The sequence below is a fragment of the Pseudonaja textilis genome, chromosome 3 (genome assembly GCF_049901715.1).
Source record: "Pseudonaja textilis isolate UNSWEBS1 chromosome 3, rPseTex1.2, whole genome shotgun sequence".
Classification (NCBI taxonomy): domain Eukaryota; kingdom Metazoa; phylum Chordata; class Lepidosauria; order Squamata; family Elapidae; genus Pseudonaja; species Pseudonaja textilis.
The window spans coordinates 61,833,858-61,853,531 of NC_141992.1; the positions used below are offsets into that span (position 1 = coordinate 61,833,858).

At 37.6% G+C, this 19,674-nt stretch overlaps 1 protein-coding gene across 4 annotated transcripts in view; it reads right to left on the reverse strand.

Moving 5' to 3' along the window:
• Positions 1 to 19,674, reverse strand: part of GLIS1 (GLIS family zinc finger 1) — a 210,237-nt gene that overhangs the window by 40,677 nt on the left and 149,886 nt on the right. For all 4 annotated transcript variants that reach the window (XM_087929939.1, XM_026707118.2, XM_087929938.1 and 1 more), the window contains exons 5-6: positions 5,634 to 5,795; positions 1,097 to 1,207 (exon numbers count right to left, since the gene is read on the reverse strand). In XM_087929939.1, the coding sequence (XP_087786065.1) occupies positions 1,097 to 1,207; positions 5,634 to 5,795 (273 nt within the window). The remainder of the gene's footprint in view (positions 1 to 1,096; positions 1,208 to 5,633; positions 5,796 to 19,674) is intronic.

A 19,674-nucleotide genomic window follows, 5' to 3' on the forward strand; every position in this document is an offset into this window, starting at 1 on the left:
CCTGATGGATTCTTGAAAATGAAATGCTTGACACTTGATAGTAACTTTTTGTTGTTTATTTCTTTTCGGCTCCCTTTACTTTTTAAAATCTACTGTCAATTATCATTTCTAAGGGTTGTTTTTCTATAACGTATTTTTGTTTTGCAATAATCAATATTGCTTTTATTTTTGCAGATCACTGCAGTATTTCTTATGAATGACAACCCAGAATACTTAATTGTTCAAGATGAACAGGCAAGAAAGTCTTGTTCAACTGAACACCGAAGTAACCAGAAATCCACTGTCATATATAAATAAGACTTAAGCAGATTGGAATTCGTTTGATTACTTCAAATCAGCTTATGATGTAGAAATACAAAGTGCAAGAAAGTTACTGTAAAAAACAAACTAAGATTTGTTTCTTGATCCATTGTAAGCTAAGTGTAGTAAATGAACTACTAATTTAATAAATTAATTAAAGAATTTTTGAAAACAGACAACTATGATATTGGTTCAACTACTTCTTATTTATGCTTTATCTTATTGTGTTCACATAGAAGTGCACATTTGATGGAAAAACAGTTAGTAAGGTCATCTGGTCAATAGAAATACAAAATCCAATAAAAGAAAAAAAGGGGAAAAAACCCCCACCAAAGAGAGACACCAACTTCTGTACTCATTCCCCAACAACATTCATAGTAGATTTCCATGGTAATCACATGATTGTGAGGTTCTTGGCAACTGGTCACCCAAAATACAATTGTGTGATGTGATAATTTTATGATGGCCATAAGTGCTTTATGGTACCCTTTCTAAGCCTGTTATAACTTTGAACAGTTGTTATAATGACCAATCATAAATCAAGGATGATCTGTAGACAAGTTTCAGGATCTGATCAGAGACAATTCATCAATTGACCTAAAGGGGTACAATTTCATCATGTCCTATACTTGCCAACAAAACAGTGTCATTTAAGGCAAACACTATAAGTTTAAGAAAATGAATTGGGGTCCTGTTCCTGTAGTGAAATCACTGAAGGAAAAAAACAATATCCATTCAGTTAAACATGTAGAGATATACTTCTTGGAATTCCTGATCTTTGAAATGTTGGTATTACCTTCTTACGCATCTGTTGTTCTTTGGCAGAATGAGCCTTCACATGTTTTCTAAGGGAACTTGGGTCAGTGTAACGTTTAGAGCATCCAGGAATCTGGCAAGCATACGGCTTCTATAAGTGTATGGAGAGGAACAAGGGGAAAAATAGGTAACATGGAAATTATGTTTGCTTTGAAAACATCCTCCTTAAAGTTATGAACCATTATGTTAACAAAATAAAACAATAATATTCATTGGTGATGTTCAAACATGCTGTAAAGCATTTAACTGTGTGTTCAGCTTGAAACTACAAATTACAGGCAAATATACATAAAAGGCAAATTTACATCCAGGTCTGCTGGACAGGTCACTTTTTATTCTCTTCATTCTCAGTTTAGCCAAAATGCTTTACACCTTTGGGAATTTAATAAAGTTTTAATAAAGTCAACTGGATAAAAGTGCAGTCAGAAAAACTGCAATCTGAACTTGAACTATTTACAATGACTTAATAATAGTTTATATATAGTACTCATATTATCACTTTTAAGAAGTACCTCTGCTACTCAGAAACTATGCATACAATTCTGCAGATATTTTATCAAGTTTTCGTGGTCATGCATCTTGAGTTCTATGGACAACTCGCAGATAGAAAACACCAGTTCATGCAACAGTATTTCTACATGACAAGAGCCAAGCAGCTCATTGGCCATTGTGTTCATAGTGAAAATCACTTGGACTGCCTTGAAGGTATTCATGCTGACATAAATCAGTATTTAAAAAATTCAATCTAAAATATATTTCTCAAAATTGGATTTTTAAAGGAAACTTGCTTTCTGCCTTATATGCATATTTTATCTTTTATTATCTATTACAATGATAATGTGACACTCCACAGTTGTCTTGGGACTTAATCCTAGCTAACATAGGCAAGGGACTGTAAAACAAATTAAGAGGCAGCCTTGATCTTTAATATTTATTCTTTATTCTGTTTACATGCTGGCCCCACCATTGCTCTCTAATGTCTGCTATCCCACAGTATGGAAGGCTGAGCTATCATACTCGATCTTAGAATGATTATAGAACACCATCCTAAAGCATTTTTGCTACAGTTTTAATATCTTTTCACTGGCACCCAAAAAAGTTCTGACAAAATTAAATGATTTCGGATTACAAAGTTAATAGCATTGCCAATATTGAAAAATCAGCTTACTGCTTTTAAAAAAAAAATGTACATGTAATCCAGTTTCAGGATAGCCTGAGACCTAAATTTAACCTAATAATCTGCTATTCAATCAAACCAGTACATTCTAGCAGATCTTTGTAATTATTTACAGATTCTCCTTTCAGAGAAGATAAATGACAGATTGACCTGCTTTTAGAATCTGAAATCAATTCCACATGCATTCAATAAGAAATAGGCAGTCCATATAAATCCCTTTTCTTTGTAGACACCTCCAAAGGAATAAGTAGTCCTGCTTCTTGTGCTAGCAGGAAATTTCCAAAGGAATAATAAGATCATTCACCAGCTTGAGATTCCAAAGGCTAACCTGATATGTACCCAAAAACTTGTATATGAAAGTCAATTTACTGAACACAGAGAAAACTGAAATTTGAAGAAGGATGATGGAAACCATTAAATAATTCCTTATGGAATTAACCAGGTAGCGTTCTACCCTGCAATGACGACTCATTATTAAGGCTGGGAAAACTAGACCAGAAAAAAGCCCATCCATACTAGTCCAAGCCTTTTCAATCTCACTGTCACACAGTATTCAGTTACACAGCTCGCTTATAAAAGGGATTGGAGTTTAAGCTGTTATGAACTACCAGTTTTGTGTTACATGCATTTGAAGCACTAACATCAGCATGCAAGATGCATTCTAATTTACTATATATTCAGTAATCAAAAGCAAAAGCTGCTGGTGTGATACAAAGCTAAAATCCCTGGGAAGATTAACAGGATAAAAATGGATGTTACCTTGTGCAGACTATAAATACCGTAAAAATGTAAAAATAGGTTCAGTAAGAGAAAATAAGTTATTAATAAAAGGTTAGTTAAAATTATTACCGTACCTTTTTGCTGATTAGAAGTATTTCAGATAGGAAGGAAGAATATGGAATAAACGGTACAAACAAAGGAAGAAAAAGGAAGATGGGAGAAAAACAGAATAGAAAAGTTAAAGAGGCTCTTTGCAATAAGACCATCCAAAAAGATACAAGGAAAGAGAGGGACTTGCTTCTGCGTACATCACAGAATCTACAAACTGCTTTGAGGGATACATCTGCCTTCCCTCCCCCCTCCCTTCCACTTGTATTAATGTCAAGCTATTAAACTTCAAAAAGGTGCATCCTATATGACATATTAAGTTTCAAAAAAACCACATTTTAGAAATAATTACAAATTCAAATCCCTAAAGCTGATTTTCAAATAAATAAAACATTGTTATTGTAAGTGTGCTTGGGTTGGAAAATGTGACTGAGTGACTTGTTTGTTTTTGGAAGGCATAATGTACATTACACATTCCTTAATGCTGCACTGTCTGAAATGTGTAGCTAGTTTAAAAGTAAATATCAATTAACCTCTAGGTTTCTGCCACATAAACACCCAACCAAACATTAAACCACATATTCACCTCTTTCAAAAAGACAAAGGGAGGACTTATGAGCTGTGGAGCAGGAGCTAAGATGACTAAAGAGTCTGCTTAGCTTTCATGGGTGATTGACCACAGTAGAGGCTAACATGACCTGGACAGTAAAGTAACATTGCCATTTTCCACACTCCAATCGCTTCAAGTATCTTAGAAAGCTAATAGAAAGTTCTGTTGTATCTGCCTCCATGTACAAACCTCTTTATATCTCCCGTTCACCTCTTTTTCTTGCAAGTGCTTCATTTTTTGTATTAATAGAGTTTCATTATTATGAGGTATATAAAAAAAGGATGGAGTAATGCATTCTAAGATTCCAAAGAATAAGTGGATAGATGGCCTAATAATGTCCGGGGGTTGGGAGGGAGACTTTGAATGCTGTAAAACATTAAAAGAACTTAAACAAAAGGGACTATTGGTTGAGAATGCCTATTTTAAGTTTGAAAAAGTGTTTTTAGATTAACCTGAGAAATGTCCTAAAAATACAAATTTGTTTCTGTACACTATTCCCTAATAAGTCAGAAACAAAGTCAGGAAGAAATAGGGAACACTGCATTCGTTCATTTATTCACCCATTCATTCAGATGACATATTTATAGAAATGTAGGTTATATGAGCAAATGGTGGGGTAGAGCATAGAAAAGAAGTAAATATATTTAAAGGCCAATCTTCTTCATCTGAAGATCTATAGATGTGTTTGGCTACCAATTCTGAGCTATCATCCAAAACCAATAAAAGATAACCGATGAGGTATCGCACATAAAGGCTTTCACTTATAATCTTGGGCAACAAAATGCATTTTAGTTTGAAACATGCCTGATAGTTCAAATGATTCATGGAAGAACTTTAATTTAAAAAAAAATAAAAATCACACAGCCAAGGTTTTAAATCTACAGGGAAAGATTTCCAAAGGTATGTAAAATATTAATTCAGATGAAGACAAATCAACTGCATGGCAAAATAGTAGAAAAGCAAACTGGTGATTCTCTGTAGTTGATATATTATAACCTTCCTTGACCAAATGCTCTCCTGCGTTTTGGGTAAAAATTCCAGGATTCCCTACTGCTATTATTAATAATGCTAGAAATCGTAGTGGAAAGAATAGGAAATCAACTATAGATATATAATTATTGGTATAATGCTTTGTTTTGTGCTAGCACCACTATCTAAAATATTAGGTAAGATTTCTTCACCCCAATATTTTATATATTTTGGGTGATTCTTTTAACGTTATGGTAATGTTTTTAGTATGCTATATTTTGATATGAGTAAAATTTAAAAATCAAACATTATGTTAAACCATCTAGAACAGGCGTGTCAAGCTTGCAGCCCATGGGATGGATATGTCACGCCCTGGCCACGCCCACCCCATTTTAGCAAAGGGGGGAAAGTTCCAATACGTCACGTAATGACGTGTCGTCACGAGTTTGACAACTGATTTAGAATCAGATGTTAATGAAAAATAATATACATAAACCCAATAATATGCAAACCCATGAGCTGTGGTGACACAGTGGTTAGAATACAGTATTGCAGGCTAACTTTGCCCACAGCCAGACGTTTGTTCCTGACCAACTCAAGGTTGATTCAGCCTTCCATCCTTCTGAGAAGGAAAAATAAGGACCTAGATTATTGGGGGGCAATATGCTGACTCTGTGAACCGCTTAGAGAGTGCATTATGAAGGGGTGTATAAGTCTAAGTGCTATTGCTGTCTCTGCATTGTTACTAATACTTGCTCTATTTTCTATTTTAAAAACTTATCATTCACAAATACCATTCACAAATCATTTTTCCACCGTGGCAACAACTACATTGTTGTATTTTATCAAAATAAATTTGTGATGGTTGCAGAGAAGGACTTGCTATGACAGCTGTATTTCACTGAGCATTTTATGAAATAACATCATGCTTACAGTATCCAGGTGTGTTCGCTGATGCTTAGCCCGGTCACTCGAATTGCTGAAAGCTTTCTGGCAGCCAGGATGCTGACAAAGATAAGGCTTCTCACCCGTATGACTTCGTAGGTGGATCTTAAGATTTTCAAGCCGCGAAAATGCTTTGTTACATCCTTCAAACTGCAATAAAGCCATAAAAAAACTCTGTAAACCTTTATTAAATAAACCATAATATCCTATAATGAATACAATATTTAAAAGACTATCCAAAGTGGGCATGCAACAAATCAACCAGAATCCAGAACATCTGCTAAAATTTATGGATGAAACACATTTGGCTTTGCTGTTTGAATCTTTTACTATGAATGGCACATGGGCTGGTAATACTGTTTTCACATATGTATAGTGTTAAGCCTCCAAAACATGGCATTAAATAAAGGAGCTTAAGCATTACGAAAAAACTACTAGATACTTACCAATAACTAAATTTCTTGGAGTGGTGTTCACATGCATGTATATCCCTGCACAGAGCACATTTGGAAGCTTCTAATATTTACATATTTTCTTGTTGGGTACACTGTCCTTGCCTATTGCATGTAATTAGTCACAGGGGAGGAATGGTTCCTTTGCTAATTTGTAAGAAAGTATGATAATTGCAACTAGCCACTTGGAAAAGTGCTGAGTAGAAAGAGGCATCTGAAGTCCTAGTGGACAATCACTTAAATATTAGCTAGCAATGTGATGCAGCTGCCAAAAAAGTCAACACAGTCCTAGACTGCATTTATAGAGGGTTAGACCTCAAGATCATGTGATGTGTTCATAATGCCTTGATAAGACCACACTTGGAATATTGCATCCAAGAATTAGAAGGTCACCTTGATCTCCACGATGGATGAATGGCTGCAAAAACTGATGGAGTTAGCAGAGATGGCTAAATTGACTGTTTTGATTAAAGGAAAAAAAAATACAAATACCTTTATTTCTATTTGAAAACTGCTTCTGGACTTTGTGCTTGAGTTGGAAAAAAAAATGAAACTTTGATTTTGGGTTTAACCGATTAGATAGATTTGTTGTTATAGAGATGTCTAGTTTATATTATTATGAAAAAGTAAAAAGTTGAGGATAGTTGTTAATGCCTTATTTTATTGCACCAAAGGAGTCAGAAGTCAATGCCTTTTTTTTCTTTTTCTCTTGCTTTCCCCCACTATCCACTTCTCTTTCTCCTTCCCTAATTTCCCCAATATTTACTTTCGTATTCTCTTTGTATGTCATATTATAAATTAATAAAAAACTATATTTTAAAAAGGAATATTTCATCCAGTTTTGGTCTCTGTGATATAAAAAAGATACTGATAATCTAGAAAGAGTAAAGAGAAGAGCAACAAAAATGATTAGGGAACCGGAGGCTAAAACGTATGAAGAAAGGTATGTCTAGTTTAATGAAATGAAGGACTAGGTGATGGCAGTATTCCAATATCTCAGGGGCTATCACAAAGAAGAGGGGATCAACCTATTCTCCAAAGCACCTGAAGGTAGGATAAGAAGCAATGGATGGAAACTAATCAAGGGAAGAACCAACCTAGAACTAAGAAGAAACTTCCTGACAGTTAGAACAATTAATCAGTGGAACAACTTGCCTCCAGAAATCGTGGTTGCTCCAACACTGGAGCCTTTTAAGAAGAGATTGGACAACTAGTTTTCTGAAATGGTATAAAGTTTGAGCACGGGGTTGGACTAGAAGATCTCCAAGGTCCCTTCCAACTCTGTTATTCTGTTATGTAATCTCTTAGATGCGTCTTGAATGGTCAGGAGAAAAACCCTGACACTTGTCCCTTTGAAATGAAGTTGCTGATGACATGAGGCCACCCACAAATGCTCCCTTCCTTGCAGGAAGACTGTAATGCAAAGGTCACCAGCAGATTTAGAGCTCAGAGAGATGAGGGAATAGTTACTTATTCAATCCAATATTGGCTCGTTTAAGGGCATTGGGTTAGCTTACTTCTTTGTCTTATTTCACTTTTGGAAATTGCTTGTTAACTGATATTCAGCTATTAGGAACCTTTGTTTATACAGGTTTTACAACACTGGGTGAATTTCCTTCAATTTTCAGCAAAAGAGGTTTTAAGTTAACTACAAGTTTAAGGACTTAATTTTTTAATGGAATAAACAGCAAAGGGATGATTAAAACTTTGATTTTGGATCAACTAAGGGTCCAGTTAAATTTGAAATAAGATTTTGTAATTAATTATATATTAATTAGTGGGAAACTAATCTTGTTTTGCATTCTTTAAAAAAATGAGATGAGACATTGAAGGTTGGAAATAAAGACTACAATTGCAGAACACCACTTAAATTTGACTTATTAATAAAGAAGAAAACAAAATATTTTAACCCCATGAATATACTGAAAGACATTTTTGAACAATGGGACTAGAAGTTAATTTTAAGAACAGCTGCCTCTATTCAGCAGTGTGAATAGAGAATGGGTTTTAGTGATGTTATGAAAGAGTAACAAATTTTACCAGACAAGATTGAGACTGATGTGAAAGTGGCTCTAAAAATTACAAGTTACAAGAACGATACGGAAAAAGATGATACATTTGGACATACAAAAGAAACCAGCTGATGTCTTAATATTTTAAAGGAATATACAAATAACAACCATGAGAGTAATTTGGATAATTTTCCTTTATCAGATTTATAAAAGAGACCTTAACATTAAAGCTTTGCAGAATTTTATGAGAAGGGACAAAGAAAAATAGGTAAGAAATTAAGTTCTAAGACATTATTTGAAGGGACTAAATATTATTATTGTTAAAAGTAAATTGAAGGAACATAAAGGCAGTTTATTTGATCAATGTTAATATAGGTATGTTGTTATCTCTGCTAAGCCTTAATAGACTTTTGCTGATCAGAACTGAAGGGATGTGGTTTTTAAGGATCTGTTTATAAGTAAGAGATGGGAATATGGGCAGAGGAGAACATCTGTTGTATTTTAAGAGAAGGTGATAGGTTATTTAATTGTTGATACTTGTTGAGACAAAGGGGAAGTGATTTCTGTATGTATTTCTTTTTCTTTACTAGATTCTTATTTTTTCTCCTTTCCTACTTTCTCTTTCTTTTCTATCCATTCAATTTTTTTAGTTTGCATTAGTTTCGTATCATTGTTGTATCATGATTTTTAATATAATTACTATTTTAAAAAAGGAATATCATTCCTTCGGAGGTGACATTTGCCCTGACCTGGTTGGCATTCTAGAAATGGCCGAAGACACGGCTCTGTCATCTAGCCTGGGGATCTGGAGAGTAATGAGACAGTTAAATATTTCTAGGAAAATGAACAGTGTTCTCCCACAGATTGTTTGTAACAGTTTAATCCTTTTATTGTTTTAATGATTTTTGCAGGGTTTTTGTGGTTGCCTTTGTATTTCTTTTTGCTTTTTAATTCTATAAGCTCCCCAAAGTCAGAACAGCAAGATGTGCAGCTATATAGATTTATGAAACAAATAAATGGTGATTAAGTATAAGAAAAATAGTTAGCTAAATTTGTAATAATCAACATCATAGTACTGTGTCCTCCATAGAGGGGTTGACCAGAGACTATGGAGTGATGATGATAGTCCTAGAAGCAAGCAACGGTTGAGGACGTGATACAAAGACCCTAAAGGTAGAATGGTCATGGGAGAAGTGGCTACAGATCTAATTGAGTTAAAATGAAGAACGTGGGAAGCCCTGGGTCTGATTACTCCTTAAGGCAGAGGAATGCTACAGGGAACATAATCTACCTTGGGATTTATTCATATTTTCATTCTAAAATTAAGATTTAATCCAAAAGAGAAAGATGGTCCAAATGGATCGTCAACCCAGCAGCACGAACATATAGAGCACTCCGATAAAGATCAGTGACCTCTATCTGACATTTGTCTAAAATGGTATAGGGGAAGGTGGGATTAACTTATTTTCCAAAGCACCAGAAGACAAGACAAAAAACAACGGTTGGAAACTAATCAAGGAGAGAAGCTATCTGGGATTAAGGAGAAATGGAGAACAATTAACCAGTGGAACAGTTTGTCTTCAAAAGTTGAACATGCTTCATCACTAAGTTTTGAAGAAAAGACTGTCTGAAATGGTATAGGGTTTCCTGCTTCAGCAGGGAGTTGGACTAGAATAAATCTCTTCCAACTCTGTTGTTCTGTTATTCGGACCTGAAAGATCCTAAATCCAAATGCCAATATTGGAGGCCTTTGTTTTTTTCCTTCTTTTTGCTTTGACTGGGATTAGATGAGGCAGATTTTCTGCACTGATTCTCCTGATGCTAGTAAGAACAGAGCAAAGCCTTAGGGACTCCACACAGGCATTTCAGACTTATTTAAGACATGATGTAACTGCAACTTTTGAAAGACAACAGGAAGATCAAGGGGCTATAAAAGAATATTTCACTATTATGGCTTGCTTTCAAAGTGTGGTGCAGAGATGAGAGGAATGTTTGTATCATGCCTACACTGCAAAAGCCTGGTTATGCTTACAAGAATGTACGAGGTGGCCCTCTCCAGAGCACTAAAGGCAACAATTATATCCATGAAAGTGGACTAATATTTCACTGAGATAAATTGTATTAAAACTGAGGAAATAACCAGGGGTGAGATTCTACCAGTTCGGGCCGGTTCAGGAGAACCGGATGTTAACTGTACATCCAGTTCGGCGAAGCAGTAGTTCTGAAAGCCCACCTGGCACCCACCTCTCCCCTCCCCTCCCAGAAGTCGCCATGTGCCTGGTTCTGGCTCCCAGGTAAGTGTAGGGAGGCTTGCAAAGCCAAAAATGGGGCGGGGGTGGATGTGGGGGGCATGGGAGTGCCCCCTGCTCCTTCCCTCCCATGCTGTTTTGGGTCTTCTAAGGCTCCAAGGAGAGGCAAACTAAACACCTAATTGAGCAGCCCATTTTTAGCATAGCAAATCTCCCTGGAGCCTCAGGAGACCCAAAATAGCACATGGGGGGAGGGCGCACCGGGGGCATGTGTGGGGGTGTGCACCGGCATGTGTAAGTATTCTATGCAAACAGACTCGATGCACATTTCCTCTGTAAATTCGTAAGAATCACTGAATTAAAGAGCTAGAAGAGATCTTGGAAGATTATCTACTCCCCCACTGTGCTCAATGTAGGAATCCATTACTCTAAGATAATTACTATTATTTAATCTAGCCTCTATTTAAACATGAAAAAAGTGATTCTGCAATTATTTATTCATCAAAAATTAAGATTTGCCCATTTTTTCTCTAGCAAAAGTGATATACTTTTGAATCTATATCTTCAGCAGAAACTACCTCAAATAGGTAGTTTCTTAAGCTGTAATTGTCTGCCTCTGACATCGACTGGGAGACATTTTTTCCCATTCTTCCATCCAGAATCTTTTCAACTATGCAATGTTTAAGGAGTTTCTTGCATGCACAGCCCATGTCAAATCAATCCACAGCATCTTGATGAAATTTAGATCTGGGCTTGGACTTAGCTATCCCAGAATCTCTATTACCCCGTCCTTTTTGTTGTTGTTGTGTTTTGGTCAGCCAATGCTTGAGGGATTGAATGGAATGTTTAGGGTCATTGTCATTTTCCATTTTCAGTTGAGCTTCAATCTTCTGACAGATGGACTTGCATTATCCTTAGGCACTTTTCTGGTACATTGAAAAATTCATAACGGATTTTATCAGCTGTGCAGGCCCTGATGCAGCAAAGCAGCCCTAAACCATAGTGATGATGAACCATTTTTACTATCATACTTTATAATTGATATCCAGTCCTTTTGGTGAAATGCTATCTTTGGTTTTCACCAAACATATCTTCTGGTACTATCCAGAGCACGTTGTTCATACTTCCTGCTCTTTGCCTAGGTGTTCATGAACAAATTTGCCCTGATGTTCTTTTTAGACAGCTAAGATTAAGCTGGACATTTCCTATACAGATCTAGTTAGTGCAGCTGTTTTCTGATGGTAGACACATACACTCTGACATCAATAATGATTAGAGTAGGTCTCATGATGAAACTCTTAAGAGACTTATTTCAGTGTCATGCATTCTGCTGTAGGCTCAAATGGCCAAACCCTGGGGAAATTGGGTATTTATTGCTGTAGGTTTTCACAGCTGATATTTGCTGGGAGCACTGAGCTTCAACATTTAGTGATCATGTGTGATGACCCAGGGCGTGGTACAAAGGCAACACAGTCAAATAAGCAAGAAATGTCCCTTTACTACCTCCAACTTTGCCCCCAATGTCCAGGTTACTTTTGGCTGGAGAAAAAACTCTCCCAAGTACAGTCTTTAAGTGGAGGAAATTCAGTCCAAAAACAAAGTACATACAAACTGTAAATAAAAATCCAAACAAACCACGCTGTGCATTAATTAACTTGACAGGGCAGGAGAAGGAATTGCAGACTTGGAAGCCCAGCAAAACACATACAGTTGAGAAGATGCCAGGAACTCAGATAAGCCTCGATGGTACCAGAGAATTCACTTTTTAAACACTGTGTTCCCAGCTGCAGCTAATGAAGGGAATCAGGGCTGTTTCCTCCCCTGTAAACCATGCAACTCACTTTGCTCCCTTCCCCATTCATTCCTAGGATGAAGAGGGGATGGGCCTGGGTCTTCCTCCAAATTCCCTCTCCCTTGCTTTACCTCTCCCCTGCTCTGCCCAGCCAGCCTTTGCCCTTCCCCAGTTTCTTCCACAGCCAATGGAGCTACACTCCCTCTCCCTGTCAGCTGCTCAGGCTCCTCCTCCGAATCAGATTCTGACAGGGGCATGACACCATTATTTAGACAACAGATTTTCTAAAATTTCACTTGCCACTGAGAATACAAGCCACAGATGTTAGCAAAACATAGGATAATGACCCACAGTCACTAAATCCAATTTGCACCAGTAAGCCACTGACTCATCTATAGTTAAGTGGATCATCTTTTTGAAGGCAAGAAAAAACTTGCCTTTGGCATTATATATATTCTCCATACATTCTCAAAGACCATAGAAAAAAACTCCAAGATGACACCTAAGAATTCCATCTGGTAACTCATCTGATTCTATAAACTTACGTGAATAGAGTTTGGTGTATTTATAGCAAACTGGCTGACAATAATAGCCTTCCTATAAATACACAGATTTGTACATTTCCAAGCACATTATGTCCTACCCATATATAGAGACACACAACCAATTGGGGATTGTATTAATAGGAAAATCTAAGCAGCAATGTATAATCACATATAAGATATCTCATTGAAAACAATTTTGTGTTTTTGAAAGAGAAAAACATATCAAAAGATATTAAAAGTCTTTATTTCAAATTTGGTGAGACAGCAAGATAAAAGTGCTTTGTAAGCCATGGAGTGCCAATTGGCAATCTCTAAGCCAAATAATCCATTGTGTTGTTTCCAGATCTTAGATCTGATGACAACCATTTTGCTGCTGTTTCTTTAGACTAACTAATTCTGCAGTGTGCAAGCATGATTTTCCCTGGCTGCTGAACTTGTTGCTGATTCTGGCACAATTCCACAGAAAACAATGCAGTAACATGCCAGAATATCAGGGGGGAAAAAACTCCATAAAATACAGATGTTGCAGGATAACTCTACTGATGTGGATATTCCAATTCATTAAGAAAAAAGGAGTACAGTTTGTTCTGGATTTTCTGCCTCCAGCACATACAGAAATAACATTTCCCAAATGAACAAAATTTGGAATGCAAATAAAATAATCTTTTTTAAAAAACTGCAGTTCTTTGAATTTATGGATAAAATATCCAATCTCCAATTTTTAAATTTTAGTTATAGGGGATTTCCCAAAGCCAGTCTGATTGCTCATAAATATAACAAAAATAGTAATTGTAGTTGTGTACAACAGTTTACCTGTAAACATCTTCGGTGTAGTCAAAACAGGAGTTAATAGATTTCACAATCTTTTTCTTTATTTATCTTACATCTTGCCCTCTGTATGTGAAGTCTGAACATCTGTTAGACTGGTTTCATTAATTTGGTCTTTTTTCTTTCTCAAAAAAGGTGATGTCATCATGTAGTCAAATAAGATTGGCTTATAAAGTCATTGCTGAAGACAGCTCAAATTTAAGGCAAGGCTTCCTGAATCATATGGCCTTACAGAGCAAACTATCAATCACACTCTAAACACAACAATGACATGATGACTATGTGGCTAATAAAATGTGGCTGTTATGAATGATGTCACTGAGGATAAACATTTGAGATTGAAGGCAGTGTTCCTAGCATCACACTGTCTTCACTCTGAAGGTATGAACCCATGTCACTTTGAGTAATTTTTTAAAGTTTAATGACAAAAGCCCACTGATTTTCAGATCAGACCTAATAAAAATCTTCATCTCCAATGCACAGAACGTGTTATTATGGTTGAAGCTTAGATTTCTTTAAAAGTAACTTTCAAATTATTTTCTTTGAAATTTTTCAGTTGTATTATAAGGAATATAAAAGCACTCAGAATGGATTATTAAATCTTTTTTAAAGAGGAGTAGGGATCTGGATTATTATGAATAATATAAATTATATGTTTTTAAAAGCTTATCACCAGGTCATCTGGTGTCAGTCTCTCACTTTCACCTGACTACCTCTCATATTTTGCTAAAGTGTGATAATTGGGATAACATACAGTATTAATTTTTGCACTTGTACAATTCTGCTGCAAATGGATTATTTTTTGTTAGCTGAGTTAAACACACATATACTTAAGACATGATTCCAAATGTAGAAATTGCAAAGCTTTGTGAATATATTTAATCCAAAGCATTTAATATGCCTGCAAGAATAATAAATGTTATCATATTTATATATTAAGAATACTTTTTAGAAATTATTTGACTATTTTACACCATTATTCTGTGAAGGCCATATATTAATTTTTATAGATGCAAAACTGGTGCGTATGTCGGCAAATGTGACAACAGAGACATCTATACAAATGTTTGTGACTTGGAGAACCCAATGTCATCCTGTGAAAACTTCCAAACCTGTTGCTATACTGCTTCTGTTATCCCTGCATGCCAAAGCTCTTATAACTAAAGATTTTAACACACAAGACTTTTTGAATTAAATATTTAACAAAACGATTTCTTACTGAAAAGAGCTGAAAATGTAACAAAAATGACAAATTACATTGTTCTGAATTTTTCAAAAATAATTACGTTATATTATCAGGGCCAGGTATTTACACAGCAATTCATAAAGACATGGATAAATACAAATGTCAATACATTATTAAATGTTGAATGTGTTCCTAAGGATACTTAATTGCCATGGTTTGTAGAACAACTGTCAGTTGTCAGGAAGGGGAGGAAACCAATAAAAAATACAGCATTTGGGGCCATTAGGTGGAGCACATTTTCACTGGAAATGAGTTATGACTGTAAAGGAGGAGGTTTCACAGGGGCACTACTGTAAATAGAGTTAGTGTGCAGTGAGAGAAAGCTCATTAATATACACTTCTGCTTTCAGTAGCAAGATCAGTTAAATAAGCTACCTTTTATTTATAGACTTACAAGGAAAACAGCAGGTCATATTGGCTGTTGACATCTCAGACAGCCTACAGATGGAAAACCTGAAATGTTTCATTCCCAAAACATTTAAGGCTATCAATAGGAAATCTTCTGTTTTCTCAAAAGAGCTGAGCTTCTTCTGAGCTCTATGAATTGTTCCTTCTTCTTCTGAAGTACTTGATTAATAAAACTTAATATGCATTGAATATGATTTGGCCAATGTTTACTTATTCTATTATTTTCAACCATAAAGGGGAAAATTATTTTTTTTCCCCCATGAAAATCAAACATTTCACACAGCCCAGCAAGCTGATCCTGTAGGACAGATGCTTATTTGTCTAAGATCTAGAACAAAAATACAGGTCATTTATTCCCCTGTTTTTTGAGATATTTTAAGATTCTTGCTGATCTGGGTATGATGAACCGCACCATACATATCCATTATAACATTACAGCTCTAACGTCTGCAAATAAAACAGGAAACTGAGCAGTGATTTACAGTAGATTTGTGACTTCAGCCCCCTTTCTCCCTTTCTTACACCAGGTGTTTTTTCTAACCTGTCTCCCATTCAGAAGGCTTCTCATTATAACAAAGAATACAGGATTTACAAAAATCTCCTATACATCCTTTTTAGAAATAACTATAGTACTATAACCACTCTGTTTCTTCTCTGTTAATTTCAACTCAATTTGGTACAAAGATTCTCTTTGTATTAGAACCAATATATCAAAGAGAAGAAAGGAGGAGGAGGAGAATTAAAAGAAATAGCTTAGAATCTAAAATAGCACATGTGTGGCATGTTACAGAAGAAAATCAAACTAAAAAAGAACCACCAATTCCAAAGCATCTGGAGTTTTAAAGTAACAAGGGGAAAACATTATGAAAAAAATGTTCAATGCATTGCATTATTCTACAATGAAGACCATTATTATACAATGATAGATCTGTGGAAGAAAGGCAAACGGAAAAAGACAAACATATAGAGGGGAGGGGCATTTAGAGAGTTAAAAATATTGCTTGTTCAAGAATCATTCAGTTGATTCCCACAAGATTGTCCAGCTTAATAATAGGAAATAATTTACATATAGTCTTCCACAATGGTATCTATTATGTTGCCTGGTGTTTGGACTCAAATTGTCAACATAAAGAGTTTACAAGGCTATCCCCAAATTAGTGTGTGAAGTGGGTGGGATATAGAGCTGCTCACTTAGATACAAGATTATATCAGAGGTGGTATTCAGCAGGTTCTCACCAGTTCCGGAGAACTGGTAACGGAAAATTTGAGTAGTTCAGAGAACCTGCAAAAACCACCTCTGACTGCCCCTGCCCCCACCTATTCTCTGTCTCCCAAGTCCCAGCTGTTTGGCTGGGTCTTCTTTTGTTGCCCTGCACAGGAGAATGGAGCTGGAAAGCAGGTTAAATGGGGTGGGGAGGGAATGGGATTTTGAAGTAACCTTCCCCCAGGAGTAGGGTAGGAATGCAGATTTTGCAGTATCCTTTCCCTGCCAAGCCCACCAAGCCACACCACGGCCACCAAGCCAAGCCCACAGAACAGGTATTAAAATTTTTTGAATCCCACCAATAGATTATAACTTCCACACAAATCTGTATTAAGAGAAAATTTCAAATCAGTATTACTCCATATTTTGTGAGTTGTTCATCTACAGTGCTTTTTGTATTAGAAAGGGTGTTGGTATTTACCTGATATGCCCGTTCTCTGTGAGCTGCAATGAGTATCCAGTAGTGGGCGGCGCTTAAACTCTGCTTGGATAGGCTGGGCTTGATTGATAGGATACTCTTCCTCCTCCACGTACCCCTCCTTAGCGTCCCCCAGTTTTGGCAAAGACGAAGAGATGTAACCCCTTTTTTTTTTTTACCGTGGTTAATCGTTGGCCAGAACAGGAGCCCACCAGATGGAAATTGGATGGGGCTGGATGCTCGTCACAGCTCACAGAGAACGGGCGTATCTGGTAAGTACCAACGCCCTTTCTCCAATGAGCTGCTCTGAGCATCCAGTAGTAGGACATACCAAAGCTTGGCTTGTTCTATGGGAGGGTCTCCATCTGGAGTTGAGTCCCCTTACGGTCCATGTGGACACGTTGCAGAACTCTCCTACCAAAGGAGACCTCAGCTGAGGCAAATACATCAATTTTGTAATGTTTAATGAAGGGCGATAGGGAAGCCCATGTTGCCACCCAACAGATTTCTGCTATTGGCGCTTGTGTGGCCCAAGCTGATGAAGTTGCAGTGCTCCTGATTGAATGCACTGTTATGCTCCTAGGCACTGGTAATGACTGAGTCTCGTATGCCTTAGCGATTGTGGCTTTCAACCACCTGCCTATAGTTGAAGATGAGATTTTGTGTCCCTCAGTGGTTGGCTGAAAGGAAGCGAAGAGCACCTCAGTCTTCCTGAAGGGAGCCATTCAGTGTAAGCATGTACGGAGAGCTCTCCTTACATCTAGTAGATGCCACTGACGTTCTAGCCCCTGAGACAGTCTCGGGCTAAAGTTCGGAAGATAAGTTCTTGTGCCCTGTGAAAAGCCGAATTAATTTTTGGGATGAACATAGGGTCTGGGCAAAGAATCACTCTGTCAGAATGAAAAATGCGGAGGTCTTGTTGGGCTGATAAGGCTGCTAGTTCTGAGATACATCGTGCTGATGTTATTGCTACCAGGAAAACTACCTTGTAAATGAGAAAGTGGAGACTCGTAGTTTTCAGTGGTTTGTGAGAGCTGTGAGGACTTTGTTAAGGTCCATGGTCGGGCAGCGGTGCATCACTAGAGGGCATAATTTCGGGGTGCCCCGAATAAAACTCTGTGTGAGTGGGTGGTGTGAGATAGATCTTAGACCTTTCCAGGTCACGACCGAGGCTAGGGCCGCCACCTGTCATCTCAAGGTGTTCGGTGAGAGACCCTTGTCAAGATCCCCTTGAAGGAAGTCCAATAGTTGTGTCACTGATGGAGAGAAAGGATCAATGTTGGATTTAATGCACTATTTATAGAAAATGTTCCATGTGGCATTATATATGCAGTTTGTTGAAGGGTGTTGGGCCACTTGGATCGTGTTGATTACTCTGTGAGATTTTCGCTTTTCAGATGTCTCCGCTCAACCTCCATATAGCTAGGTGGAGGCATTGAGGGTCCGGGTGTTGAATTGGACCCTGGGTGAGTGAGACTCTGTGGCGGAATCCTCCAAGGGTCTTCTGTTGACATATCCCTGAGATCCACGAACCATGGCCTCCTGGGGCCAGTATGATGCCACCAACAACAGCTCTGCTATTTCTTCCAACAGTTTTTGGACCACCCTGGGAATTACTGGGAGAGGGGAAAAGCATACAGAAGTCCTGGGTCCACTGACAATGGAGAGTGTTGATGTTTCCGCCACCTGAGCTGGGTACCTTGAGATGAACTTTGGGAGCTGTGAGTTCAGGGGAGAAGCGAATAGATCTATGACTGGCTGACCGAATTTCTGTATCGCTTCCTGAAACAAGCTTGGATGCAGGCGCCACTCTGATTGGTCAACTGTGGCCCTGCTCAAACAGTCCGCCTGGGTGTCTGACAAGCCCAAGATGTGCTCTGCCCTGATGGAGAGCAAGTTCTTTTCTGCCCAAAGACACAGTATCTCTGCTTCCCTCATGAGATATCTCAAGTGGGTAACCCCTTGCCTGTTTATATGGGCCTTTGTCATGATATTGTCGGTAAGTATATTGTCTGAATATGTGGAAGGAAACTTTGAAGATCCAGGTGGACCGCTCCAAGTTCCAACCAGTTTATGCTGAATACTCATTCTGTTGCTGACCAACACCCTTGAGCTGTGAGGGACTGGAAGTGAGCTCCCCATTCAAATAGGCTGGCATCTGTAGTGATGGTGAGTCTGTTGGTTCTTTGATGGGGCAACCTTTGTTGATGGTCAGAACGGTACACCAGTGCAGGGATATCAGAACCTTCAATGGCACCATGACACGGGCCTTGGAGCTGCCTGTTCCCAACCGTTGGTAGGAGGTAGGTACCATTGGAGGGTTCTAGTGTTGAACCGGGCCCAGGGGATAATAAAGATACAGGATATCATTTTCCCCGATAATGTAGATAAGTTGGCAAGTGGAACATGCTTAAGGGTTCTGATTTCCTAAGCTAATTTTCTAATGTTCTCTTGTCTTTCTGGGGGTAGAAAAACTTTTCCTTCAACTGTATCTATAATAGTTCCCAGGTGAGTCCAACTAGTTGATGGAGAAAGATGACTCTTTGCCCAGTTAATGGAAAAACCATGTTGTTGGAGGGTTTGTAAGGTGATTTGAATACCTATTTCAGCTTGTCTATGTGATGATGATAATAGCAAAATGTCAACTAAGTAACACTGCAGTCTAACAGGTGTACCTCTGAGATGGATGGCCAGAGCTGCCAGGGCCTTTGTAAAGGTCCTTGGGACAGATGACAACCCAAAGGGTAGGGTGACGTATTCAAAATGTTGGTTGTTATAACAAAATCTAAGAAATTTGCTGTGTGAGGGTCTAATT